This window comes from Bos indicus x Bos taurus, chromosome 13, assembly GCF_003369695.1.
Source record: "Bos indicus x Bos taurus breed Angus x Brahman F1 hybrid chromosome 13, Bos_hybrid_MaternalHap_v2.0, whole genome shotgun sequence".
NCBI lineage: Eukaryota > Metazoa > Chordata > Mammalia > Artiodactyla > Bovidae > Bos > Bos indicus x Bos taurus.
In genome coordinates, this window is record NC_040088.1 from 59716609 (window position 1) to 59744229 (window position 27621).

Sequence of the window (27621 nt, forward strand, 5' to 3'; positions counted from 1 at the left end):
AGCCCCGCTTCTAGCTTATAGGCGCTCACTGGGAAAGGCTTAAAGACACGGGATGTGAAAGTAATTAAAATTGGTAATTGATGGAGACCGTGCGTGCTTTGACAAGAGAACATCATGCCTCTCTGATAAGGCAGTTTGTTTATAAAAGCTAGCAACAACCAAAGTAATATTTACTAAACTGTAATACATAAAGATAAATGAAATGAATCAATGGAGCTGAAGTCTTAAAAACTTTGGATTTTTAAACTCAAAAAAATTTTTATTTGCTTTCTTTTTTCTGTCAATTTTCAGGTTTTCTTTCCATGATCAGTAAATATTTTTGACTCTTCTGAACAGCATGCTCTTGCCTTTATAAATTATCAAAATAATCACTTATCTCTGGTTAGAAATAATTGGAAAAGGCTGAAAATATTTTCTACAGTCTAGCCTTTATAAACGAAATCAAATGGTTTGCAAGAATATTTTCATTGCAGTCATATAATCATTTTCTGAAAAATTGCAAAGAACAATTTTCATGGAGAATCTCCACTGACGTGGCTTAGTCATCTGGATTCCTAATTTTTCGTTCATTTGCATCATTGTAGTTGTTTTAATTTCCCATACTTTTCACTTGTTGATGACAAGTTTTCAAACTGTCATTTCAAATATTTCATGATATAGGTGCAGACAAGTCTCATCCCTACGATTTGAACCTGACATGTAATTAGTGTGATCTGCATTAGCATAATAATGAATATGGAACTGAAGGAAATAAAGAAGCTATTTTCCAACAATAATGGAATCAGTTTCATGGCAACAAGTATCAGAACATGCATGTACAGATGTCTTGAATTTTTTTTTTAAAGCAGAATGGTGCTTTAAAAAAAAAAAAACCGTTGTCAGATTCTGACAGCTGCTATGACTTGTTTTATTCTTTAATTCTTTCCTTTATTAATGGAAGGGCATCTTCCATTCATGGCTCCAGCAGTTTTGCCCCCTCTAAATGAGACAGAAACGCGAATCTCCCTGGTGGTCCATCTTTTCACAGCTGCGCTGCAATTCCAGTATGACATCAAATTAGTAATTATAGCTGAGCAGACTGCTTTTTACAAATGACAGTCTTAGCATGCTGCCAGCAAGCAAGCTACCCAGCAGGGAACCCGGACAAGTAAAAGAAAACATAACTGGACTCACTTGATTTCTGGGGGATTTGACCTGCCTCTTTAAAACGCCCATGTTCTTGAGAGAGTGAATGAGGCCTGGGGATTTACACAAATGTGCATTTTGTTCATCGTTCTGCACAGTTCTTCTCAAAACTCATGTCTGGTTTTATTAAGTAAAGCCAAGCCTGTGTAATGGAGTCATTGGGTCACAGTAAGAAGATTCCTTTTAACATCTAACCTTCTCCCTGGAACCTATTTGAAAGAAAACAGCTGCCCTGCAATTGGCATTTGTATAACTATATTGGCAATAATCACTGTTGACACCTTGATAATGGGCTACAAAAAGCCGCCTGGTCGATTCTTAGGAATTATGAATTGTGCTAGCAATTAAGTGACTGTCACCATCTCTGACATTGTACCTATTATTGACTGAAGGTTCAGGAAAATTCATCATTAATACCCTCACACACACACACACAAAAGCTTTCCTAAACCAGTTTTCAGCATTTCTTTTGTGATCTTTAACTTGTAACAAATTATAATTAATTACCACCTCCAGCTGGTTCTTTGGGATGAGTGAAAGGCAAGGTAACAAAGACAGTGAGCTCAGAGCAGAACAGGAGCAGCACTGCGTTCTTCTGGGAATCTTCCTTTGCTATCAGTGAAAAAGCGCTTCCTTTTCCGTGTCAGTGAATGACCAGTTAAAGGGAGGTTGTCAAGGTTTTCAGGTCCTCAATTCAGCTAATGCTTTAACCTTCTGTAAAATTTCTTCTCTCTCCAGATGGAAGTGAATTATTTCCTTTGCCAGGGCTAGATACGTCTATCCCAGCACCCAAAGTGCAGGGGAAATTTTCCCATCGGGCAGAAGCAGGGCCATCTGCCTGTCTCCTGGCCCTGAAATGCTGTATTAATGTAAAAGGGGGCTTGGAAGGGAAAGGCACCAAACCAGAGCCTTAGCCAATCTGAGTCCCAACCCCTGCTCTGGCATTAATGGAAGTTTGGGGATAAATCATTTGACTTTGTCTTCATTCGTAAAATTAAAGGATCTCATTGGTCCTCATGCTTTATCGTTTGCGAGAATCTCTTGTTTCAGGTGACTCTTTCCCTCCTGCAAAGGTGCACCGCAGCCGACTTGACAATCACCAAAGTCCTGTCTGCTCTGGCCATGGGTTATGGTGATTGCTATTACTAATGGAAAAAATGTTCTAAATTGTTACATAAGTCTGCAGATGTCTGAGCAAAGGCTTAAGAACCCTATAATGTAAACCATGGGGGTTATTCTGGGAAGTGGAGTTTTAAAGTTTGATTCCTTTGGAATTTGGTAAGAGTGGCATGTGAAGAGGAAAGATAACATGCAGTACAATTCCTGGGAGCTTCTCCCAGATGACAGCATGAGAGTGCTAAGGCCAGTCTGGGCTTATGGCAGTGTATAAACACAGCTTCACTGAATGCACTCAACTCAGATTATCCCAAGCACACAGAAGCAGTGCTGTTAGATGTGGAAATTTCTGACAACTTATGCAGTTGATTCTAGAAAGAGTTGGAGCGGAGATACAACTTCCAAAATGTAATATGGCTTGAATTTAAGCCAACCTGCTGCAGATGTATAATAAAACAATGAACTTCTAATGTTCACTAGACTGGTATTAAACCAAAAACTATACAATTTATACTATACAATACATTTTCAGACTTTGACATTTTTTAGACTGTCACCAGAGAAGGCAATGGCACCCCACTCCAGTACTCTTGCCTGGAAGATCCCATGGACAGGGGAGCCTGGTAGGCTGCAGTCCATGGGGTCGCTAAGAGTCGGACATGACTGAAGCAACTTAGCAGCAGCGGCAGACTATCAACATCCAGGCCACAGAATCTCCCAATCAGATGGAAACACATCAGTTCTGTAAGGCTTGCACGTGCTTCATCTGTCACATCACAGCTCACAGAGGAAAGCCAAACCATCACCATGCCACTTAAATGGCCCTTCTGAGAAGTCTGACAGTATTAGGAAAGGAGTAAGTTTCACTTTCTTAATATCAGCTTTTAGGGAAAATAAATAACCAACAGCTGGGTCCTGCCAGTCTTAACAGTTCTAAATTGTAGAATTACGACAGGGCTTATCTGGTTTTGTGCTTCCTAGTTGCAGTGCTATTTCTCCAAGTATGTTGAGGTATATTCTCTTTCTACATTTACACAAAGAAGTCCAAAACAAAAATTATGTGAGACTTTCATATCCAGATTCTGGTCACAAATATATACATTCTCAACGTGGAAACAGCTAGTTATTGACATGCTGGATCATTTCCCAAGCTATGAACTTGTGTAGACGTTCCGCTTATGTTTTTAAAGGTTATATGTACTTTCTTGTGAGAAAACACCTGTTATCTTTACTACTTGTTTGAACTTTACGCATATTCACTAATTTGCTTTTTCATGTATCAAATTTGTGACTTGGATGTTTTGAGAAGCAGAACTGATTTTATTATAAAATCTTTAATCTGTCTTACTACCCCCAAATTGATACCACATATGTGATGTTATTCAGGCAAATTATCTTTATCCCAGCTCCAATATAAGGATTATCTAAAAAGTCTCTCCCTTACAGAAATATTTCTGGAGTATATCTTCAGCCCTACAGACTCTGATTCTTATGCCATTACTTTGGCAAGCCTGATGAAAGGGGGTTTATTCTTTCTTTGCAAGTTTATTTTCATTTAGATGAGCTTGGACTAACAAGTAAATCAGAAGCATCAGCAGTCCCTAACTTGAGACAGTAACTAGTACATATTTTTTATGTTGTGCATTCAGTTCCAAGTGTAATATGGCTCATCAAAGGGACACCGGACAGCAATTTTAGACACCAAGGCTTACAATTAGACTTTTTAAAAACAGGTTGCCAAATGAGCACGTTGAACAAAAATTCATTTCTTTCTGAAATACAAGTCCTTTAATCAGAGAGTGCCATGCTATGCATCATTCTTTTCATTGAAACCTTCTGGTGCCAGAATCCTGTTTGCAGTAAACACTCGAGTGTGATAGAAGTACATTCCATCTTCCTGTTAAGGTTTCCATCCTCAAATGTGACTGTATATATACTTTTGGCTCTGAACATTTTAAGTACATGTATTTTTAAAATTTTCTGTTAGTAGCAATTTAATAGACTCTTTGTAAAACTTAATTGTAGAATGATGTTAAAAGCCAGTATATTTTCATTTGAATTCTGTATTTGAAGTTTTTGTCTGTAAATACAGATTTTAAATATTTGATTTTAAAAATGTTTGAGTCATCCAAAAGACATTTTAGTGACATTAAAAAGCTAATGAAAATTTCCATGTAATTTCTGGCTTTACTAATAACTCTTAACATATCCAATATTATTAAACTCCACACAAATGACAGCAATCATGCACCAAGTTACAGAATCCAATGAAATATAACTTATTACTAACAGGTTAACTCTCAAATATAAAATTTAAATCCTTTTAGTAAGCATATTTTTGTTTTTGGAGAATGTGCAAAATTCAGTAATTTAAAATTTTAAAGTTTATTAAAAGTGCTAAATATTTTTATATTAGAAGCAAATGCAAAGTGCAAATGCCTTGCATTTTCTAAAACTCTTTCTACCATCCTAATGGAAGGAAGCAGAGCCCTCTGCTCCCAGGATCCATGATTTCTCTCTGGCCACCGCCTTCTGCTAAGCTGGCTACAGAGGCACAGTTCTAAAAACAATGCTCTGGACTTTGTAGCTCTTAGTTATGAATACTTTTCCCTTTTTCACCTCAAACTGCTGGCCAAATGTGTCCTAAGAGATCATTTACATCTTTTATTGGATCCTAGGGAATACTTACATATTCAGAAGTGTTTATACATTTAGAATACTGTCCACACATCAATTCTCTTTAAGCCCTGATGCCCATAAAGCATCTTTGACAATGACCAATATTGTTAACAGTGTGTTTCTTACTATTTAAGAGTATGGACTTGCTGAGTGACAACCTATAATACTGTAGTTTGAAAGAAACCAAGAACTGGCACTCTCCTTGTGGCCCAGTGGTTAAGACTCAGAGCTTTCACTGCCAAGGGCCTGCATTTGATCCCTGGTCAGAGAACTACAATCCCACAAGCCGTCTAGCATGGCCAAAAATAAATAAGAGACTTTTCGCCCAATAGTGTAGTCACAAAAAGCAAAGGAGGGAATGTTTATCAGGAAACAGTTTTCTTTCTACAGCCCACAGCAAAAAAACCCACTTTAGAAAGTGTTCCCAAGGAGCTTGCTACTCTCTAGTTTTTGGGGGGTGTTTTCTGGTTACTGAGATTTCAATTAGTGAATCTTTGCTTTAAGTCAGCAAAATCGCATTCACTAAGTTACCCAATATTATCATTTACTCTCTGAGAAAAATGAAACCCATGAAAAATTAAGACAAACTTCTGTCTTTAGCCATATATATAACTATTTTATTCCATATTAATAAATGCCATAAAATATACTTTATCAGTCTAAAATTTTAACTTACCCAGTTACTGTAAAGCAACATTTTATTCTCACTTGGATTTCAGTGAAGCTTTCTGGCTAGGGAGAGCTTTTGCAGTGACCAGAGGTCTTTCTGGCCAGGAGGATTCAGTCCCGGTTTGGAGAGCAGCCAAGGCAGGGGCGTGCACAGCCTCTACTGCACCTTGTGTGACTCAGTGAAGTGAAACAGCCTCGAGACAGTCACGGGAGGTGTTCGTGCCTAATGAGGAAACCTGAAAACGCAGGCAGTTGTAAACATGGCTTACTGATATCCCAAATTTAAAGAGCCTATTTCTTCTAGAAAATCAGGAAGGATAGACGCCTATATTCATTAGTAGGAAACACTTAGTAACACCATTGGTCATGGTCAAAACTGATGGGAAACTAAGGTGCAAACTAATACCCAGTGAGTTCTCACTGCCAAGCACTGTGTTTCCTGGCTTTTCATTCAGTCACTAACCCTACTGGATAAGTGTTGTTAATATCCCATTATATAGACGAGGAAACTGAAGCTTGAACGGATTGAGCAGCTGGGTCTAAACACCCCAGCTGTTATAAAAGTGTTAAATATGCCAACTTTGTATTTTAAATCTTGCTCTGGATTTATCGCTGATGAACTTTTCTCTAGATTCACACACCATACTTGAGAATATGACCAGCAAATAACAAGAATATGTATATGTAACTCCACGTGGCAAGGAGAGCCCTAAGCTTTTTAACTGTACAAATGAGTGTAATACTCACAACAGTGTTGTCTGCTAATCCCCATTTAAAGATGAGGAAGCCAAGCCACAGAGAAGGTCAAGTAACTCGCTCAAGTCACACAGCTAACTGGAGGAGCTGAGATGCAACCCAGGTGGCGCAGTTCCAGCCTATGCTCAAAAGCGCATGCTTCAGTCTGTGTCCCAAGTAGAAACCTGGGCCATACTGACTCTAGCTGCGGGGGATCACCTGGCAGGAAAGTACCAGGAATAGTCACTGTGCCAATTGCATCCACCCAGCGAACGCAGGATAGCTTGCTTGCTGGGAGACCAGTGTCGCTCTGCTTATGCCGTTAGCTGTGTTTGTACATTTACACATCACATCAGTAGAGATGAATGCCATTTTGAGTCCAGCCCACCCCAGTACAGTCACTTCCTGCAAAAGGGATGTAGATGTGAGCTGTGCTGGCCTGGGTTTTACACACCTCACTCCCTGGCCAGGCCGGGCAGACCAAGGAGGGCAGCGTAGGAAGGGCAGGGCACCTCGTCCTCCTTGGCATTGCCGCTTCTAAGCACCATGTGAGGTACTGGAGGCTCCCAGTCTACACAACACCAGCTGGGAGAACGTTAACGCAGAGTTAATAAATGAAGACCTAACCTACAACCACTTCAAAAAAGGTGACTGACCACTAGCTGGGAGCCAGCCTCCGAGTCCACAGTTCACAAGTGTTTCTGAGCTGATGTCTTTAGCCCTAGTGGTTTCCTCCGCCCTCTAGCTAGTTCTGCATTGAGTTAGAAAGGCTATGAAAGATGCCTGTTAAAGAACCAGACCCAGAGACTTCAGCGCTTTCAAAGCTCCCCTAAGTGCAAATAATCTGGTGCTGCAAAGCAAGGGGTGGGATCGGTTGCTGCCCACAGTCATTTCTGTGCTGCTCTGTAGACATCATCTTTGTGGACACTGTTAACACCAAGAGTTTATGATATTCATTAATTCACAGCAAAATAGTTTCCCTCACATTAAAAAAAAAGGTACATCTTTACTATAGATGCTGCTCATTGTTAGAAGGATATATTGAAATTTATAAGAAGTCAAGCACCAGGGTTTTCTTGAGGGTGTCTTGTTGTCAGGTGACTTCAGTTTTGTCCTTCAGCGCTTAGTAGAAAACAGTGAAGCTCTATTTTTAAGGAAAATATTTTCTCTCAACCTATAATACAGTTTTAAACCCACACCAGTTACTGAATGCTCCCAGCAATGACAACGACAGTAAGTGCCACTCGCCTCACTATCTAAACGTCACACAGGTTTTGGCCAAAATCTCAGTCATTCTGCTACAGGTAGAGTGGTGCTGAGGAGGGCATGGCAGCCCACTCTGGTATTCTTGCCTAGAGAATCCCATGGGCAGAGCCTGCTAGGGTACAGTCCATGGGGTCACATGGAGTTGGACACGACTGAAATGACTCAGCATGCACACTCAGAATTGCACTAAGAGTCAGGCAGCCCAGGTTCCCACCTTAGCTCGGAAACTAGCTTACCAGCTCCACTTACCAAGCTGGGAGACCTTAGCTGTGTTATCTCACTTAACCCGGTTGCTCTGTCTGTAAAAAGGACGGTGAGAATTAGGGTGGTTTTGAAGAGTAAATGAGATGATGCACTTTAATAAATGGATGCACGTCAAGGTCCAGAAACTGGCCCCTGGCTAGTAAGGGAAGGATTAAGGCTAGGAACCTCAGAATTCATGTTTCTCAACCCTGGTGCTCCTAAGCAGTCTGCCATCCTGCTTACACCGGGGGGTGGGCATCTGTGGATCAGCATTGGGTTCCTCTAACCACTGCTCTAAGGATCTACCTACACCTCTTGAGCCTTTCAGTAAGCCCTTAAGTCTCTTAACCAATCTGGTTGCCCTCTTTTGAACTTCATCCAATCTAAATACATCCGTAGTGCCTGGAAATTTCACAAGTAAGCCTCGTAATATAGTACAGCGTGTCCAGAGTTTTATGAGGTAGGATTATATTCTCCCTGTCACATGAGGTAGTTCTGCTCGGGTGACCCTAAAGCGGCACTCATTCATCTCCATGAATGTGACCAGTACCCCCAACACAGACTGTGTGTCATTCACTGCCTTGTCCGTAGCCTGTCAGCCCTGCCTTCAGGTTTCTCGCTCACAAACAAGAATCCCTCTCCTGTTCTTTGCTTACACTCATAAAATGAGTTGTGGAGTTTAGGCAGATCTGAATCCTTAATGCCCCCCCAACACACACACACACAGCCATCCCCTAAATGTAGACAAATGCCCATGATGTCTACTTAAGGAATCCTGATCCTTCTGCGTCTCCTATGTTTGTACATAGGTCTGGCTTCAGCGCTTTCTGAAGCACTCCAGTTTTTCACCTTTCCTGATGCTTAGCTTCTGACAGGCCTCTGAGTTTGTTAAAACTTCAGATCTTCACATTTCATTCACTGTGAAATTTCATTGTTTCAGTTCCAAGAAAATAACTTAGGGTCCATGTAATTGACTCAAACATTTAATAATCTTCACATTGAGAGTTTTCTTTCACATTTTACATGTTTAAATGATAAATGACCAACTTAGGCAGTTAATCTATCTGGACCCTGGTAAGTTTTTATGATGAAGGATATTTCATTTCTTTAGACTGACTGAGCATAAAAGTATTTGAAAGTAGATCAGTCCTCAAGAACCATATTATTTATCTGTATGCCTTATGCACTGCCTTGTTTTCTTGCTTTCAGTGTCACTCATACAAAATTACAAACTCCTTTAAGGATAGAAATGTTCACCTATTCATTTTTACACTCCTGTATGTGACAGTCATTCAGCAACCACTTATTGAATGGAATCTTTGGATTTCTGAGCTTTGCAAAGATAATCTGTTTAGCAGTAGTTATATCAAAATCAGAACTCACAAAACTGCAGATTTTCTCAAAGTTAAAATGAGTAGCAAAGCTACTGACTTAGAACTGCATAATACACACGCATGTGTGTCTACCGATAGACATGAGTAGTTTACACACATGTGTATACCTTACAAAACAGGAAGAAAAAGTTGAGCAGTTCAGAGATTTGGAAGGTGGTTCAGCTTCCCTGGTGGCTCAGATGGTGAGGAATCTGCCTGCAATGCAGGAGACCCTGGTTTGATCCCTGGGTTGGGAAGATCCCCTGGAGAAGGGAAAGGCAACCCACTCCAGTATTCTTGCCTGGAGAATTATTCCATGGACAGAGAAGCCTGGCAGGCGCGACTGAGCAACTAACACCTTCACTTTTTTTTTTTTTTTTTTTTCAGTAAACATATGTACCCAGTGAGTGTTTTGTACCTCTGAATGCGGGGAGGCAGTGTGGGGACCAGGATGGAGAATATTTTCTTTCCTTGGGGTTTTTTCCCCCATTTGGTTCACACTTAGGGAAAGGAGGCATTCATTAGTATACTAAGAAAGGCAAGGTATTATGCTGAATTCCTTTCAACTGGAAGAAGAGGAATGGTGGTTTTTTACAAGGTCAGTCAAAAGGAGGGAGGAGGGGTTTTGAACTCTCCCAGAATGCAGGTTGCACAGAGGTGAATGGTACACACTACTTTAAAGCTAGGTTGTTTTTGGTTTTTTGCTTGCAAACCGTATTTTGATAATCACGCATTACTTTGTGTTGGTCAGCATAAGTATAGTTTAGTTGCCAGCTCACTACCATCCTGTTTATTTTTAAAGGGTAGACGTCTCACCTTAATATGCTTTATGCCAGAAGACATTTTTCTTCAATATTATCCAAATGAAAAGAGGACTTCCTTCTTGGAGTGGTGTGCCGGAAGGTTTAGAAGGGCAGATGGCCAACCTCTGGCTGCATATTCTCCCCAACTTAGATTTGTACATGATTATGGGTGGCGCTTTTCCGAGCAAGATAACATTTTATCTTGAACCCAGATGAACATGAACCCAGCAAAGGCTACCCCAAAAGAGTGTGTTGGGGGAGGGGGTGGGGGAGGAGTTGGGTTGAACCAGTAAGAAAATTGAGGGTTCCTGACAAAGAATTTCAAGAATACTAATTCTGTACTTAGAAGACTTCTTGTGAATCCAAGAAAGCCGTCAGGTTCCTTCTTAGGAAACCATGAAATCTGTTACAAAAGCCTCATAATGTGGAGTATGCCTGACTCCATTCCTAGTGGGAATGCTTCCAGTGGTCATAGCTCACTGGCGCCCCCTTGCGGCATGCAAGCCACCTCACATGTTGTTGCCTTGGGTAAGACCCCTCAGGGAGCAAGGCAACTCAGCCTCCGGGGTGGAAACTTAACCTCCAGGATTGGAGAGCGTAGGAGTCCTTCAGATTTTTGTCAAGCTCCTTCCTTATTCTTTTTCTCAATTTCTCAATTTTTTTTTTTTTTTAGGCCAAAGAACTGCCAACTCTAAAGGATAATGATTTCATTAATGAGGGTCAAAAGATTTATATTGATGACAACAACAAAAAGGTATTCCTGGAAAAGCTGAAGAAGGATGTAGAGGTAAGGAAGAAAAAAAGAAAAATCAATATAAGGGATGGCCCCTTATATGAATGTCAACACTACTGGGTTTTTAGAAGCTTTTAAAACCATCTATTTGTATCTGAAACCAAGGCAAAAATATATGTTGTACATTAGACAAAGCAGCTATAAACAGGTGTAGCTCATGTGTGATCTGATTTAAAAGAGAAGTGTGCTGATTCAGCAGCTCCCTCCTTCAGAGGACAAACGAAAGCAGGCACATGGTGTCTTCTGCTGGTGTCCCCTCCCCCAGGGTCCCACCTTCTTGGTTGTGGGGATAGCCTGTGCGAGGTTACAGCCCCTTCAGACCCACCGCCTTTCCCCACCCACCGGCAACCAGGGCCGGGGTGGAGGGGACTGACTGCATTCTGTCAAAGACCAGAGCATGTTGACAAGTGTATGGTGACTGTTTGAATTTGGGGTTTTCTCCATCTGAAGCACATCTGGGTGTTAGGAAACACCAGCCTCAATAATATTGCCACCAGCCTCTATGAAGTCAGCATCGTTGGGCCCATCAAGTCAGCCTTGCACAGCATGGGAACAGCACAGAGGCAGTTTAGGACACCAGGGTCAAGGGGGATGCTGTGAGAAATAAATGTGGAAATGGCCTTTTAGTCTATAAAGGAGTTTTCTTTGTAAATATTGTTTTAAGTATTAAAAATACACCTTTCCCTATCTTTTATTTATTGTAAAGGCAGTGCAGTTCTCCCAATGAACTTCTTTATATAAATCTACTAGAAATAAATTCAGGAAAAAAGTTCTTTTTTTGAAGTTTGTTAGGTTACAAAACAGTGCAAAGAGAGCTCTAATTTAGACAGTAACTAAGCTACAGTATTCTTAGCTGTGACTTTTGTTCATGTGTGCATTTTTTGTTTTTGTTAACTTGGAAATACAGTTCCCCACATACCAGTGCAGATCTGCTACTTAGAAAGGCTTTGTGAAAAGATTCTTTCTTGTGTCATTAAAGACAAAATGACTTGGGAATTCCCTGGCCGTCCAGTGGTTAGGCCTCAGCGCCTTCACCACCAGGGCCCAGGTTCGATCACTGGTCAGGGAACTAAGACCTGGCAAGCAGGGCAGCATGGCCAAAAAAACTGAAATGAAACAAAAAATGACTTAAGCCAAGAACAAACAAATGTCATGGATTAGATTATATCCCCCATGAGGGCAGAAGCAGTATTATAATTTTCTTTCTAATCTCCTAACATCTTTCATTTAAAGACACATAGACTGACCGAATTAGTTCATGATTATTTTTAGGTTACAAGTTACTTTAAGGAATTTTTTTTGCATTTTAACCTATATCATATATGTGCTTTGATTAGAACCTAGATATTGGTTATCTGTAAAGAGGACCACCAAGTGTCTTGTTAAAAAGTAGTTTTTCTACAGTTTCTCATTGTTCAGCATTTATTTTTCCTCAGTTGTCAGCAGTTTTTATTAAAATGCATATTAGTTAAGTATTTCCCTTTTACTTTGGGATCAACTTGATCTGATAACTAAGAGGGCGGTGGCACCCCACTCCAGTGCTCTTGCCTGGAAAATCCCATGGACGGGGGGACCTGGTGGGCTGCAGTCCATGGGGTCGCTGGGGGTTGGACATAACTGAGCGACTTCACTTTCACTTTTCACTTTCATGCATTGGAGGAGGAAATGGCAACCCGCTCCAGTGTTCTTGCCTGGAGAATCCCATGGATGGTGGACCCTGGTGGGCTGCCGTCTACGGGGTCACACAGAGTCGGACACGACTGAAGCGACGCAGCAGCAGCAGCAACTTGATCTGATAACTAAGTGCCATAGGTAGACATACTATTTGGGAGTTTTATTCATTATCCTGAAAGGCTTTGATCCTGAGAAGTAATACTGCTTTAGCAGTTATAGTAAATAGCCCTTAGGGATATCTCATCTGCTTGCAAAAATGTTTTTTATCTTTCTTTCCTCTCAGCTGTATATCACTCTGATTTTTAGACTCCAGAAATTATGTAACTGAAGCCATTCAAATTTACAGTTGAATTACACAAGGATTCTCTTTGCCTTTTCATTGTCTCTAATAGTGTTGTTGATTAGAAGATTTGGTTAATTTTAATCCCATCCATGGCTCTCCCACTTAGCTGTTTTGTTTAAATGGAGGCAGGCCATAAAGCAGTCTTTCATTTTAATAAAATTCTCAATGGTTGGTAAGTGTCTAGTTTTGAAAATCATGCAGAAGCATTATTAATTTTTAAGCAGGTAATTATGGTAAAGTAGCTTGACATCTGATAGAATGTAATCTAGTTGCATTTTCCATCAGTTCCATGCTTGCTAATTTAGCTGGCTGGCCTGTTTAAGTACAGGATGGGGTGGGGAATGGGGGTGGTGACTTAATGTTTTAAGTAAAAAATGAATTCATTACAGCTCAAATATTTCTGTAGGAAAATAAGAACCTAGCCAGCTTTTCTCTGCATTTGAAATTCTGTTCTATTTATATGCTGGGCAAAGTAGCAAAGTACGTTAGTCCTGATAGCTTCACACGTGAGCATATGTGAGCCCTTTTCCCCAAAGAAAGCACTTGATGGAGAATGGAAGGTCACTTTTGCCCTCTGACTCTCTTCCTGTCAGCTTTGACCGTGGCCATGGAGGGCTGGTCCTCGTCTCTCATGGCCTCACACTGGGATCCAAGTTTCACACACGAGACTACACCTTGTGTCCCATGGCATCCACCCCATCACAGGCCATCTCATGCCTCACATTTTTTTGGGGGGAGTGGCGTGGAGGGGAGGGAGCAGCTATCAAACCACCCATGACATTTTCCACAGAACTAGACCAAATAACCCTCTAAAATCTATATAGAGCCTTTAAAGACTCAGAATTGCCAAAGTAATCCTGAGGAAAAAGCACAATACTACAAAGCTTGTTGTTCAGTCACCAAGTCGTGTTCGACTCTTCACGACCCCATGGACAGCAGAACGTCAGACTTCCCTGTCCCTCATCATCTCCCGGAGTTTGCCCAGGTTCATGTCCATTGAATCCAAAGCTACAGTAATCCAAACAGTGTGGGGCTGGCACAAAAACAGACATACGAATCAATGGAATAGAACAGAGAGCCCAGGGGAAAAACCAGCACACCTACGGTCAAAGGAGACAAGAATACAAAATGCGAAAAAGATCATCTGTTCAGCAAGCGGTGCTGGGAAAGTTGGACAGCCGCATATAAATCACTGAAGTTAGAACACACCATCAAGCCATGCCTAAAAATAAACTCAAAATGGCTTAACAACTTAAAGATATGACCATAAAACTCCTAGAAGAGATCATAGGCAAAACATTCTCTGACATAAATAGTACCAATGTTTTCTTAGTCAGCCTCCCAAGGCAATAGAAATAAAAAAACAAATGAGACCTAATCAAACTTACAAGCTTTTGCACAACCAAGGAAACCATAAACAAAATGAAAAGACAGCCTGCAGAATGAAAGACAATATTTGCAAATGATGCGAACAAGGGCTTATGTATTTCCAAAACAAGGGATTATGTATTTCCAAAATACATAATCAGTTCATACAACAACAAAAACACAAACAACCCAATCGAAAAATGGGCAGAAGATCTAAATAGACACTTCTCCAAAGAAAACATACAGAGTTTATTAACAGCTCTTTGGCCATACAGTTTTCAGTAAGTGTTTGTAACAGGGCTCGTAAAGGGAATACTAGCTCAGATTTGGCATAATGAAGAATGAATTATGAGGGAAGCAGGTTAGGTGGGATATTCTGAGGGACAAAGAAGCTGATCAAGGTCCGGCGGACAGTTATTAAGAAGTTGGAAAGCAGGGGAACCTAAAGATTTTTAAATCTTCATGGTTTGAAATTTTATATATTTAAAAACACTAATTTGAGTTAGAAGTTTAAAGGAATGAGCAGAAAACAGTAAATGTGTTTAAGTTCCAAATATTAGCTGGAGACAGACCCTCCGGGCAGCCCTGAATCCCTCTTCTTCTTGGGCCTGTCATCTTCAGCCCACAGTAGTTTCGAGATGCCCTACAGCGACTTTCTCCAGCAGGAATCTCAGGTCTACTGCCTACTGTGTTTCCCTCTACTTTAGAAGAGATTTTAAACGACGTTTTGTGATAAGAGCTGGGGCATCAGTACAGGCTGTTCAACACGTCTCCCCTCTTGGCGCATGTCTGTTTAAGTTATATACTTGATGGAAAAAAGGCTTTTACCACAGCAACAACAGGGACAGTTGTAAAAACCACTTCCACTGCTACATGCCAGGCACTTCTCATTGCCCCCACTACGTTCTCTCTAATCCTTTCTCCACCACTGTGAGTTTACTGGTGCGGTCCCATTTTATAATTAGAATAACTGAGGTTCAGAGTAGTGAATTCATCATCAAGACACAGAGCGAATAGGTTCATCAACACCATCTTTCATGGAAGAGAGGCGAGGATGTGGAGATCAGACTTGTGGACACAGATGGGAACAGACAGGGTGGGAGGAACTGAGAGCGCCGCACTGACATATATACACTGCCATGTGTAAAACAGACAGCTAGTGGGAAGCAGCTGTAGAGCACAGGGCGCTCAGGTTGGTGGGATGGGGCGTGAGAGGGAGCGAGGCTCACGAGGGAGGAGATACATGTATGCATGTGGCTGATTCATGATGCTGTACAGCAGAAACTAACACAACATTGTAAAGCAATGATACGCCATAAAAAAAATTCCATAAAAGATGGAGCAAGTAACCTAAGATTTAATTGCCCATCTGACTCCAAAACTTAAGTTTTATTTAAGATAATCTGATACTTCAGTGGGTCACCGTGATCAGCTAAAGCTATACGTTTAACCCCTGTGCTGTCCTTGGTCTTCTTCATTGGTCTCAGTCACACGGATTTGAAGACTTACATAATCCCCCTTTCTTATATAATCCCCACTTGGGGCTGCAACTCACCTCCTTAGTCTTGGGTATGTCAGAACAACTTCTTACCAGGAGATGCATTTTTCATCTCACTGATACTTTAGTGGGTGATGCCGGGAGCTAACTTCGCTTTTATTATTGAATACAAATGTTTCCTTTCTGGGTAAGGAGTCCAAGCAGTGGTCAGACCACAGATCAGAGACCCAGGAAAGGAGCTCTGGGCCGGGCTGACATTGTGAGTAGCACAGGTGCCAGGGGAAGATATGGGCCTGCAGACTCACTCTACTTCGAACGGCAGTAAAGCCCCGGCTGTTACCCTTTCCCTGCCTGACCTTTGGCACGTTAATTACAGGCAGCCCCTTTTGTACTCTCCAAAACACTTGAAAGTGGATTTGTACCTCATCCATCTGAAAGTCAAAGGGACCTATATGTACAGAGAGACTCTGCTCTGCAGAGCAAAGATATGTTGTAAATGACCTCATTTTCTTCCAATGGGTGCTGCCTCTTGCAGGCTCATAGAAAGGTTTTTTGTTGTTGCTTTATTCTTTTTATTTGGTTTAGGGGGTTCTTTTTCTTAGAGGAAGGGGTCAGGGGAAGTTAGAGGAAAGGGGTACAGGGGAAGTAGCAGCAGGCAGTCCATTCACTTGTTCAGTAAATATCGAGTAGCTACATCACTTACCTGGAGTCAGGAGGGCAGTGATGGCGTCACCGAACCAGGTTCGTTTGTGCCCAACCTGGAGCCAGCCAGACGCCGAGGTCTAGCAGCAGAAGGTTTATTCGCGGGGCAGCCAAGCAGGAAGAGCAAATCTCCAGTCCGCCTCCCCAAGCTAGGGGCTCGCTCGAGCGGCAGGGCGGTCTGAGGCATGGAGCGTAGGGAAAAAAGATTGGGAAAAGGTGCGCGAATCCTCGTTCGGCACAGGCGTAAACCAGGCTACTGACCTCTGCACGATCCAAGGGTGGGGCTGGCCATCCTCGCACGTGTGAAAGACCCTCACGCATGCCCAGTTGGAGGGTCCGCGGGTCTATCCAGCCTTAACCCGCTCAGCTGGAACTCGACAGAGCTGATTCCGAGTTCCTAGAAAAGAACAGGCAGACAACATTGTTCGGGCTACATGCCCCTTGGGGGACCTGTGAGTCTTAAACGACCTTGATTAGTGAAAGCAGGTGAGATGATCTGGCTAATCATAATGCAGTTTCAAGGGCAAAACCTGCCAGAGCCCCTGCCCCTGGGGGCCTGCAGTGTTTGGGGAAGATAGAGAAGTTTCTCAAATAATTTAATAAAATGAAAAAAAAAAAAAAGTGAAAGTGTTAGTCACTCAGTGTTGTCCGATTCTGGATTCCATGGACTGTAGCCCTCCAGACTCCTCTGTTCATGGAGTTCACGTGTGCAGCTAAGCCAGGGGTCCTTAGGGCACACATATGTGCAGGGCACCCATGCCCAGGCAGGAGTTGTGACAGGCTTCGGAGAGCAAGGGCCCTGCAGCCGTGACCTCACGGTCCTGTGGGAGGTAAAGGACCAGAGGCCAGAACAGGATGCAAGACGGCCTGAGGGGTGATGAGACCAATCTAGGTCCCATGGACCACGTGAGATGTTGTTTCTACCCTTTGAGAAATGAGACCCCATCAAAAGGCGTGACAAGATGAAATGCTTCCCCCGCCAGAGGACCAGAAGGGGAAGTTCCGACAACATGCAGTCCTTGCCACTTCTCAGGGACCTTCCAAGGGCCAGAGGAAGCAGGGAGAGGGAGAAGGGGGCTTGTGCCTTGTCACCCTACAAGCTGAGCAGGACCAGGCCCGGCCAAGCCCCACTCACCCTGCACCCACTACACACTTTTGGGTAGGAGATGTTGCCACCGGGCAACCCACATCTCCAGCTGTGCCCACACCTCTGGAGGGCATCCAGGGTGGGCACTGGGGGCAAGGGGAACAGGCCAGAGAGAGCTCCTGGATAAAAGGGCATGGGAGGGGGTGACGGAGGAGCCTCCCCAGCTCCCGCTTCCATCAGGACACCCCCAAGCAGGAATGAAGGAGGGTGTTGTTCACAAGAGCAGTGACAGAGGCATTTGCTGGTTGATTGGGACATTCGTGCTTTTACTTATTTGTGATGGACAGCATAATACTCAGCTTCACTGAGTGCTGTTTCCAAGTGCTTTCACAAGCCAGATCTGAGAGGCTCCCCTGGCAGCGACGTGGGAGGTCCCTGGGTTCCCCATTAAGCCAGTCTTCATCGTTGGGAGAAATCTTTTCTTCCCTGTGTCCTCCTTGCCAGTCGTGCTCTCTGCACTTTGGTGCAGTCATTGATGTGATGCACACATCCCTCTCAGCTTCCAGCCCTGCAGTTCAGGGAAGCAGTCCTGGCTCTGAGCCAGCCCTGAGTGGGAGGCTGCAGCTCTGCCCGAGAAGCTGCCTGGGAGGAGACTGCCCCATTCGAGAGGCTCCTGGCCGCTCTACAGGAAGTCCTCTTCTCGCCTCTGCCTCCCCAGGGCTCACAGCCTTCTACGTGTGCTTCTGTGAGCTTGCTGTCTTTAAATCTGGGGCTGTATTTAAGGCATAAACGATCGTGTCGTTTCCGCCCCTCCAGTTTCTTGCCCAGCTGAAGCTCATGGACTACAGCCTGTTGGTGGGAATCCACGACGTGGAGAGAGCCGAGCAGGAGGAGGTGGAGTGTGAGGAGGACGGAGAGGAGGAGGGAGAGAGCGATGGCGCCCACCCTGTGGGGACCCCTCCCGACAGCCCTGGGAACACGCTCAACAGCTCGCCACCCTTGGCTCCGGGCGAGTTTGATCCAAACATTGATGTCTACGGAATTAAATGCCATGAAAGTAAGTGGCGATACCATCCACTTTTTTTTTTACCATTGGTTTGATTTTTTTTTTTTTGCACTGTTAGTCTACTGGTAAACATGAACCCAGTTAAAAGCATGCTGTCCTGTAAGACTCCTTCTCAAGAGTCCTAATCAATTGATTCCGGGACAGAGTATATTAAAGGTAATTGTAATCTCTGGTTTTGAAATGCAATGTGATGAAATCCTTGAATTGTGGGATGTTGAGGGAACAGGTGAAACCACACAGCAGTGTGTTCTGTGTATATAACACCCATATGCATCTGCTTGTGTAAATGTCCGTACCACATATAAGAAATATTTTTAAATACTTTTTTTCTTAGCCAACTCTCTTTTATGTGGATCGCAAATCACAAGTCTGTCCTGAGCTAGCCACATACATGGTCCACGCCAGACCTCCTGTGGACACTGTGTAGGGCAGGTATCCTTCCTTCTCAAGAAAGGAAGCTGAAGCTAGCCCAGGTGTGGGAAGAACATCTCCAATTTGCTGCTGCGTATCTGTCCTCTGCTCTTCCCCCATTAAGGGGTCTGTGGCTCGCTCTTCACGAAAGTGAGATTGATTTTAATCCTCAATAGCCGGGTGATTGGATATTTATAGGAATATTACATGCTATGTTAGCTACTTATACATGAAAAAATTTGAGATAAACGCAGGCCTCTGGGGTTTTTTTTAGTAATAAAAATTAGTGGTTCAGCATTGTTAAAAAAAAAAAAAACATGTCATGGCAAAACAGCCAGGTTGAGTTTGAGTTCTGCTTTTTATTTTGCTCACCAAAATGGTTTCTTCAACACAGAAAATTAGAGTCAAGTATACTTGAACAACAGTTCATAATTGAAACAGCAGCTTATTTGTGGAAATATGTAGAAGACAGGTATTGTAGATGACGTATGCCTTTATCCAGTTCTCATACTAGAGCCAATGAGCATTAGGAACAGTTACAGGTAACAGTAGAAAGTGTAAGCATATTTACTTCAGTTGGGTTAGCCAAAAAGTTAGTTTAGATTTTTCCATAGCATCTCATGGAAAAACCGGAATGAACTTTTTGGCCAACCCAATTCTTGTTTTAAACAGTATTTCTTTAAAAAGCACTTTTCTTTCTACCAAAGTAATATACAATCACTAAAGAAAGTGCAGATTAATAAAAAACATACAGTCTCACCCTTGGACCTCTGCTGGTAATATCCTGAGGTTACATTCTTTTTTACTTTTTAAATTGAGAGAGAATTGGGAACAGAAAGTTAAGCTGTTTCTTGGGGATGCACAAGACTTTCTCACAGCCCCTGCTGCCTTTGTTTTCAGACCTTGAACCCCTCACCCCTCCCCCACAGCAGCGCAAACTGTCCCAGGCGTTGTCACCATCTGTCCCACAATCCTGTCTCCCATCCCTTTGCAGATTCGCCTCGGAAGGAGGTGTACTTTATGGCAATTATTGACATTCTGACTCATTATGATGCGAAAAAGAAAGCTGCCCACGCTGCAAAAACTGTTAAACATGGCGTAAGTATCTCCGTTTGGTTTCCCTCTCTGCTCCCTGCTTCCTGTCGTGCAGGGGCCAGCACAGGTCCACTCCTTTCCTGGGAGCTGCCCAGTCCCTTCCATGGCTCGAGGTCTCTGCAAGGGCTGCACTCCAACGCAGAGTCAGAGCTCCCAAGGCCTCTGGCAAGTCACTTAGACCCTGCATGGCTCTTCTGTTACCCACTGGGGTTATTAACAGACACACGCATCATGAGAATATTACACAAATTATTTGTTTGAAAAATGCTTCAAAGACTAAAGCGCTGAATGACGACAGCTGTTTTAATATGAAGTGCTTAGAACTGAAGCACTTAGTCTCTGCTTAAGATGCTTCTAAGATACACAGTATCTCTTTCCACACAGTGGACTGTATTTTTTTCTATTACAGAAGATTTTTGAGTGCAAGATCAAAGTTTAGTGATACGAGTCCCTCGCTTTTATTGTCCTTACCCAGAATTCTCACTGTTCCCGGCATACGTTAACTTGTGGAATCCCATGACAAGCCTTGATAAGGATAACTAGTGTGCTCCTTATCAGGTGAAGGAGCTGAGGATGAGCATTTACGGAGTAACTTGCCAGGATCAGGTCACTAGGCAGGGTAGAGAGGAGTGCTCCCCAGGACCCAGCCCCAGCCCCCAATAAACCAGTGAGGCCCATTTGCCGGTTGTACTTCACCAGTTGTGAATCCCCACTGGGCCTGCGTTGTAGGACTCCATTTGGCTTTCCAGGTGTGCTGAGAAGGCCGCAGAGCCCACCACACGCGGATGGACTTGTGCTCTAACTCGTTCACACTGCCCCAGTGTGGAGTCAACCAAGATCCACCAGAACATCAACATCTTTTTCTTTATTTTAAAATCAAACAGGCTGTCATTCCAGCGATGGAACCAGCCCAACACCATATCCCATTTGCCACAGAAATGTTTCCGTCACATTGCCAACTAGTTACAGTGTTCCAGCTTTGTGCAGTGCCCAAACCAGGACCTCGCCCTACCCTTGAACACACGGGAAATCCTCTGTCAGAGAGGAGGGTACACAGCAGTTCTCACACAAGGGTGGGCACTGCAGCCTTCTGAGAACCATTTTAAAGTCTGTGCCAGCCAGATGCACCAGCCCTTCCCCGGATTCTGAGTCCAGTTCAGGAGGCTAGTGGGGGAGGTTGACTCTGAAAGGCTCTGGTAACTCCGATGCTCATCTCTGGTTGAAAAGCCTGGCTGTATTGCAGGGACGGAACTGGGCCCGAGTCCCTGCCTCACCTCTCCAGTTGTGTGACCTGGAGGAAACACCCTGGTGCCCCAGTTCCCCCAGCTGCTGACAGGGCCCTAACGCCTTGCTGATGAGGCTTTGTGGTGAGTGGGGAGAGGCTCTGTTTGTTCCCAGCCTTCCTCAAACCTGTATGATATTCTAGACCAGGTGAAACTGGAAATGTGCCAGGGCAAACACGGCTCCACATGTGCCTCCCCTGCACGTCACCAGCTCAGCTCCATGGTATGGCACCCAGCCTAAAATCGGGTGCAGTTTGCAAGAGCAAGACATTACTCTCTGCAAAGGAGCGTTGTGTCAACCTGCTGCTGGGAACCATTCTCTGCCTTCAAAACCGGGGCTCCTCCGTGGAGATCCCGGCGGCCCAGGCCAGGCATGGAAATTACAGCTTCCTCTGTGAGCTGCTGGTATCAAAATAGCACCTGGTGACTTGGTAAAAACGCTGGTCCTGCCCTTTGCAGCTCTGAAAGCTGGCCAGTAACTACCGAGGGTCTTCTGGTCTGCACTGTGCTCGTCACAGGAAACCCCACTGAGCCTCTTCGAGGGGTGGCTTCCCAGCGCCAGGCAGGCCTCTGAACGGGGACAGTGGCACCCCTGTGCCTGCGCTGCGAGGACCAGCCCTGGCCCCTCAGGGCAAGTGCATCACAGCTGATGCCACCCCTGCCACTGCCGCTCCTTACTGCTGAGCACCCAGCAGCTTTTTTGGTCCTAAAAAATGAACACGGCCCTTGTGTCCTTGTCATCGGAGTTTCCCTTTGGCCAGACGTTGCTGTTTGTGTCATTCTCAAGGTGTCTCCCATCTGCTCTCCTGAGAAACAGAAGTGTTGTCCCCGTGGCTTCTGAATGGAGGCTACACAGACGCCACATTTGACAGGAACATCTCAAACGTGGTTGGATTTTTTTTTTTTTTTTGGTGGCAGCAGTCACAATGTATATGACACCAGCCTCTGTTTTTCCTGAGACTGCCTCATTTTCACACCCAGATTCTTAAGTCTTGGTTATTCAGACCCATATCCAAGATATTCTGAGTTACGAGTAGAGGCTGCACAGGTTTGAAAGTGACTGGCTTCATATTCAGCTGCAGTGGAAGCTGCTGTAGGTGCTGATCAAGTAGTTCTAACAGTATCACTGTTCCTCTTCTCCCACACTGCCCAGGCTGGCGCGGAGATCTCCACCGTGAACCCAGAACAGTATTCCAAGCGCTTTTTGGACTTTATTGGCCACATCTTGACGTAACGTCCTGCACAACTGTGGATGGACGTGAGCACGGGAAGGATAGAGGTGGCTTCAGCGCAGGAAAAACGAACACCAAACTCAGTGAAGCACACCTCCTCGTTTACATCTTCAGGCCAAGATGACTGACTTGGGGGCTACTCGCTTTAATGGCTACCTGATATTTCCCAGCATCATTCTAGCTATTTCTGACGTGTGTGTGTCTGTGCGTGTGTGCATCTTAAAAATTGATTGATTAATGGACACTGACCAGCTTTGGTTAGTGTGTGTTTGGGGTAACAAACCTCTGATTCCAGCTGTGGACAAATGAATGAATGAGTGAGTGAGTGAGTGAGTGAACAAACCCAAGAGGGGGGAGGGGGAGAAGGCAATGCATGTCAGACCAACCAGGTTGGCACCACATGATAAACTGTGGATCAGTTTATTTTCTGGAGTTGAAAGATGTGAGACAGTATTCGTAATAATAATGAAGATAATAATAATGATGATAATAATAATGATGGTGATTAAGAGGGAAAAAAAAAACTTACTGCAGATGTTACACTTCTACCACGCACGCTGACACTCCTTAATAGTTGTACCTGGGCGCTGGACGAAGGAGGCTGGCGTCTCCCGCGCCTCCTGGTTTGGGTGTCGGGACTCCCCGTGTCCCGACAGGCGCCCCTCCTCCAGCAAGAAGCTGATGCCCCTAGTGACTCTCTCTGTACATTTTCACCTCAGTAAATATGTCCAGGAAAACTGCTTACTTCTCTTTTCTTGCCTGGAGCTTCTTCACTGATAACACTCTTTCATTGCAATACAGCAATTAATGCTACAAAATAAAAATAAAAGCTTATCTGAAAAGTGCATAGTTTTGGGCAATGGTATCTACATCTCCCATGGTGGGAAGGTGAGCAAAGCATTTAGAACTCTCAATTCTCCTGCTGAACAGTGGTATTTTGTTATAAATTTGCCCTTTAACTGAAATCCTCAATATTACTGTTTACATTATTAGGAAAACAGGGATATTTTTGAATCTAAAAATTTAATGTACAGCACGTGATTTTTGAAGTTTACATGTAAAGTCATTTTACAGTGTAGGTGAAATAATGTTTGTCATATTTTGAAATGTATCCTGCAGTCACGTTTTGGAGTGAATGTTTTATTCAAAGTACCAGGTAGACAGTCTTTTACAGTTAAAGGAAAAGGGTTGTTTTCCTCCAGATGTACATTATCAGTCTAATGATTTTTTTATTTTTAAAGAAAATGTTTAACCCAGATCTGGTTATGTAAGTTCATTGCCCTAAACTGTGCTGACTGTGTCTAATCAAGTTATAAATTTCCAACATCGATCATGTATTTACCACCTTCCTGGCATTTTCTGAAAGGTGTCAAGCTAAAATATTAGACTTGCTTAGGAATACGTTATCAACTTATACACTGTGCTAAAGCTGTGCCTTTGAAATTCTTTGTTTAAAATGTGAGATGATTTTTGTAGGCAGGTTCAGGAAAGAAGAAAAAAATCCACCCTTTAATAATCACTTGCAACTCAACACACAGTCCCGCCACACTGCCTCTTCCAGTAACTTTACTTCAGGGCTTATCAAGTCTGCAACTGTGCCCAAAGTATATAGGTTTACTTCAGAAAATACGAGGTGACGGCAGCTGGAATCTGGGGGGCAAGGCCATTCTACCCCATCTACTGACTTCACTCAGAATTGTTATTCTCAGCAGACGACGTTGACAGCACTGTGATCTGACTGTCCAAATCTGTATTTCTTGTGTCTAATTGAAATGGTGATTTAATATGCCCCCACCCCCACCCCGCCATTCATTCTGGCATCGAGTCCCTTTCAGTGCTCTGAAGTTAGGCTGCAGTTTCTTTAATCCAGGATTACAAATGTGAGACCCTGAAGTAAAGAGAAGGTACCCACACATTATTTGAGTAACTGTTCCTTTGTGGCCCATCTGTGTATGCTTTTAGAAGTTTACAAAATGCTTTATTTTTGTCTGTAACAGTCTGTGTCATCCATCCTGTTATCAAATCTTCGGACAGAGTGAGGAAGTTTGCCTTGTATCTTCTAGTGCTAACAGTACACTCCAGTTACGAGCCGGGCTTTACAAAATAAAGCACTTTGATGACTCACAAGGTGCAGTCTTCGTGCTTCTCTCTCAATTGTGTGTCTCTTTATTGCAAACAAAATTTAAATACTCAGTACTAAGAGTGTCTTTAGCTGATCCTGAAGAAGACTAAAATTGAATCTTTTCACAAACAGAAGCTTTGCCTTCAACCTGTGAACTATTTCACTAGTAAATAACAGAAACGCGCCATGACACACATGGCAAAATTGGCTTGTTGAAAGATGGGCAGAGAAAGGAACCTCTTCAGTGAATACCCTTTAAAGTTACACACTTTTATTCTTTATATCTACCAACCATAGTTCTGTGGCTCACTCAGCATTTTTTGAGACTTTACTGGAATGCCATTGGTGGCTTCTAGAAAGCTAGAAGGCTTTTTAAAGCATTCCCTTGTCATTGTGCCAGGTGAGCAAACACAGTTAAGCTAGAGTAGCACTTGTTTTGAAAATGTGTGATGGTTCTAATGGGAGAGATGTCAGGGGATCATTTGAGCATCACGCACTTTTCACATCTGCTGTGTGCACGCTGCTTCTCATGGAACATCAGCTGAAAACAGAAGACTGCACCCCAATTAACTGCACCGGTAGGAACATGCCAGGCATACCCTCACACAATGAGGGTGAGCTCAACATGCTGGGGGCACACGGGCCAGGGCCTGCTGACCTCACCTCACTCTCCTTCCCTTACTTTCAACAACCCAGCAGCTGCAGCCCTTCTGATGCCCACTACCCATGACCACAGGCATCCTCCATGTATTTTTCAAGATACTGTGCCGCATTTATTGTAGTATTTATGTATTTCCTGACCATTTAGTATGTAAAACTGTGCTACTGTTTGTATTGATAGGCTCCTTTTTCACCAGTGTATCAGTAATGACACTTTTGGGTGTTGTGCCCCCAATCTCATTATTCCCATGAGCTCTGTGGTTTTTACTGTGTGATTTTGCACAGAGCAGGGATTTTTAGGAACGTATATGCTACATTACAGCAGAGCTGACTGTGGTCAGCAGGGAGCTTAAATTCCATTTTCTTTGTGGAACAGAGACATTCATTTTCATTTTGGTTATTTAATTTCATGGGCAGAATTCACATTAGTCCCAGAAAATTGGTTATTGCTAATTCACAGAAAGACCAGAGTTGGTCTGAAGCATTAATCCTTCGTGCAGCACTTTTGGAAATAGTGGGTAAGGTTAAATGCAAGAGATTAGGAACTGTATGTAATAATAATGAAGTGGTAATGCATATAATATATAAATGTATAAAACGAAGTAGGGGAGTGGGAAGAAGGCAAGGCTGAGAGGTTCAAGTCCAGAGTTCTTAGCATCTGTGGACTTGAGGCCCCAGGACCGCTGCACACGGCCTCTCCAGAAATTCTGTAATCAGCGCAAAAACAATGGTTACAGTGCGTGTTGTGCGTGTGTACAGCCTTCCAGCTCTCAAAATCACGCCCTGTCTCTTCCTCTCTCCCTATTTCAAACAGCACTTTATTCAGCTCCAGTCATGTGACTGCTATGTTAAAAACAGAAAAGTTACCCTCTGAAGGGCAGAAACCTGCTGCTCCTTTTGGAGTCCCATACACAAGCGTTACCCAACTCGCCTCCTCACACACAACTGGCATGGCCCTGTAACCAGCCTGGCACAGTGAAGTGGCCCAGAAGACCGGCGGAGTGTCTGGAAAAATCGAGTTGACAGGTTCTCCTGAGTGATTATTGAAAGTTCCTTCATAAACGGAAACCCCATCATCTAAACCAAATGTCCTTCAGGAGTTCAGTCCTGTTTTTGTGATTCTATGAAAAATCCTGCCAAAGGGCTGTTAACATGCCATAGTCGGTGATTTTCCCACTCTTAAACACTTGTATTTAGTTCAATTTCATAAGAGAGGGGCAAAGGTTAGAATTTCTCCAAAGCCACTGTGAGATGTCTGTGTTTTATAGAATCCTACCCGTGCTGCTGGGGGAGGGGTCCCAGAAGAGCAAACCTTGGCCCGGAGAAACAAAGGGGCTTGTCCAAGGTCATGTGACAGTTCATGGCAAAGCCAGGGCTGGGGCCTGGCTCTGGCAACTCGGCTGAAAGCTGAAAGCATGAGTGAGGGACCTGGTACCCCTGGGGCTCAACCTCACAGCCACTCCTCCGTCAAACTTCTTGACCCATCTGTTCTGCTGCTTCTGGAAAGGCCTGCTGGGTATGCACCCTCCAGAATTTTAGAGCAAATGATCCACATATTTCATTTTATGAGAGTCAACCTATATTATTCCATTTTCCTATCATTTTCTCCTAGTTCTACAGCATTTTATATTGTCAATAGACTTTTTAAATCAAAGGATCTCACTAGAAAATATAAAAATATCCCTAGGCTACTGAATGGCAGTCTCTGCATCTATAACTTAAATGCTTCCCAGGTGCTTCTGATGAATGGCCCCCATTTGGAAAACACTGTCTTAAGCGATCAACCCCTCCCACTAAACTGAGCATGAATTTTAAATATTTTTCATAACATGCTTCCCTCCCGCCTCCTTCCTACCTCTCCTCTTCCCCCTTTTTCCGTTCCTGTAATATATGAACAAGGCAGCTTCTTACTGATCAGAGCAGCAGTCCACCAACCACAGCCTAAGGGTCAAATCCAGGCCACCACATGACTTTTATAAATAAAATTTTATTGAAACACAGCCACACCCATTCATTCACATATTTGCCATATTTCCATTCACAAATCATGGTGGCAGTTTGTAGAGTTGTGATTAAGTCTGATGACCTACTAGGCCTAAAATGTTACTATGTAGCCCTTTTCAAGAAAGTTTACCGACCCCTGAAAGAGAGCCTCATTTCAGTATCACAAAGTAGTTTCTGCAATGGACTTCAGGATTGCTGTTTTATCTACAGAAAG

The 27621-nt window shown here is 43.4% G+C and overlaps 1 protein-coding gene across 1 annotated transcript in view; it reads left to right on the forward strand.

Moving 5' to 3' along the window:
* PIP4K2A (phosphatidylinositol-5-phosphate 4-kinase type 2 alpha) overlaps nt 1-24748 on the forward strand; it is a 186767-nt gene extending 162019 nt beyond the window's left edge. The window contains exons 7-10 of the mRNA XM_027559980.1: nt 10743-10856; nt 18351-18591; nt 20006-20109; nt 22543-24748. Coding sequence (XP_027415781.1) covers nt 10743-10856; nt 18351-18591; nt 20006-20109; nt 22543-22623 — 540 coding nt within the window. The 3' untranslated portion in view covers nt 22624-24748. The remainder of the gene's footprint in view (nt 1-10742; nt 10857-18350; nt 18592-20005; nt 20110-22542) is intronic.
* Nucleotides 24749-27621: the final 2873 nt, after the last annotated feature.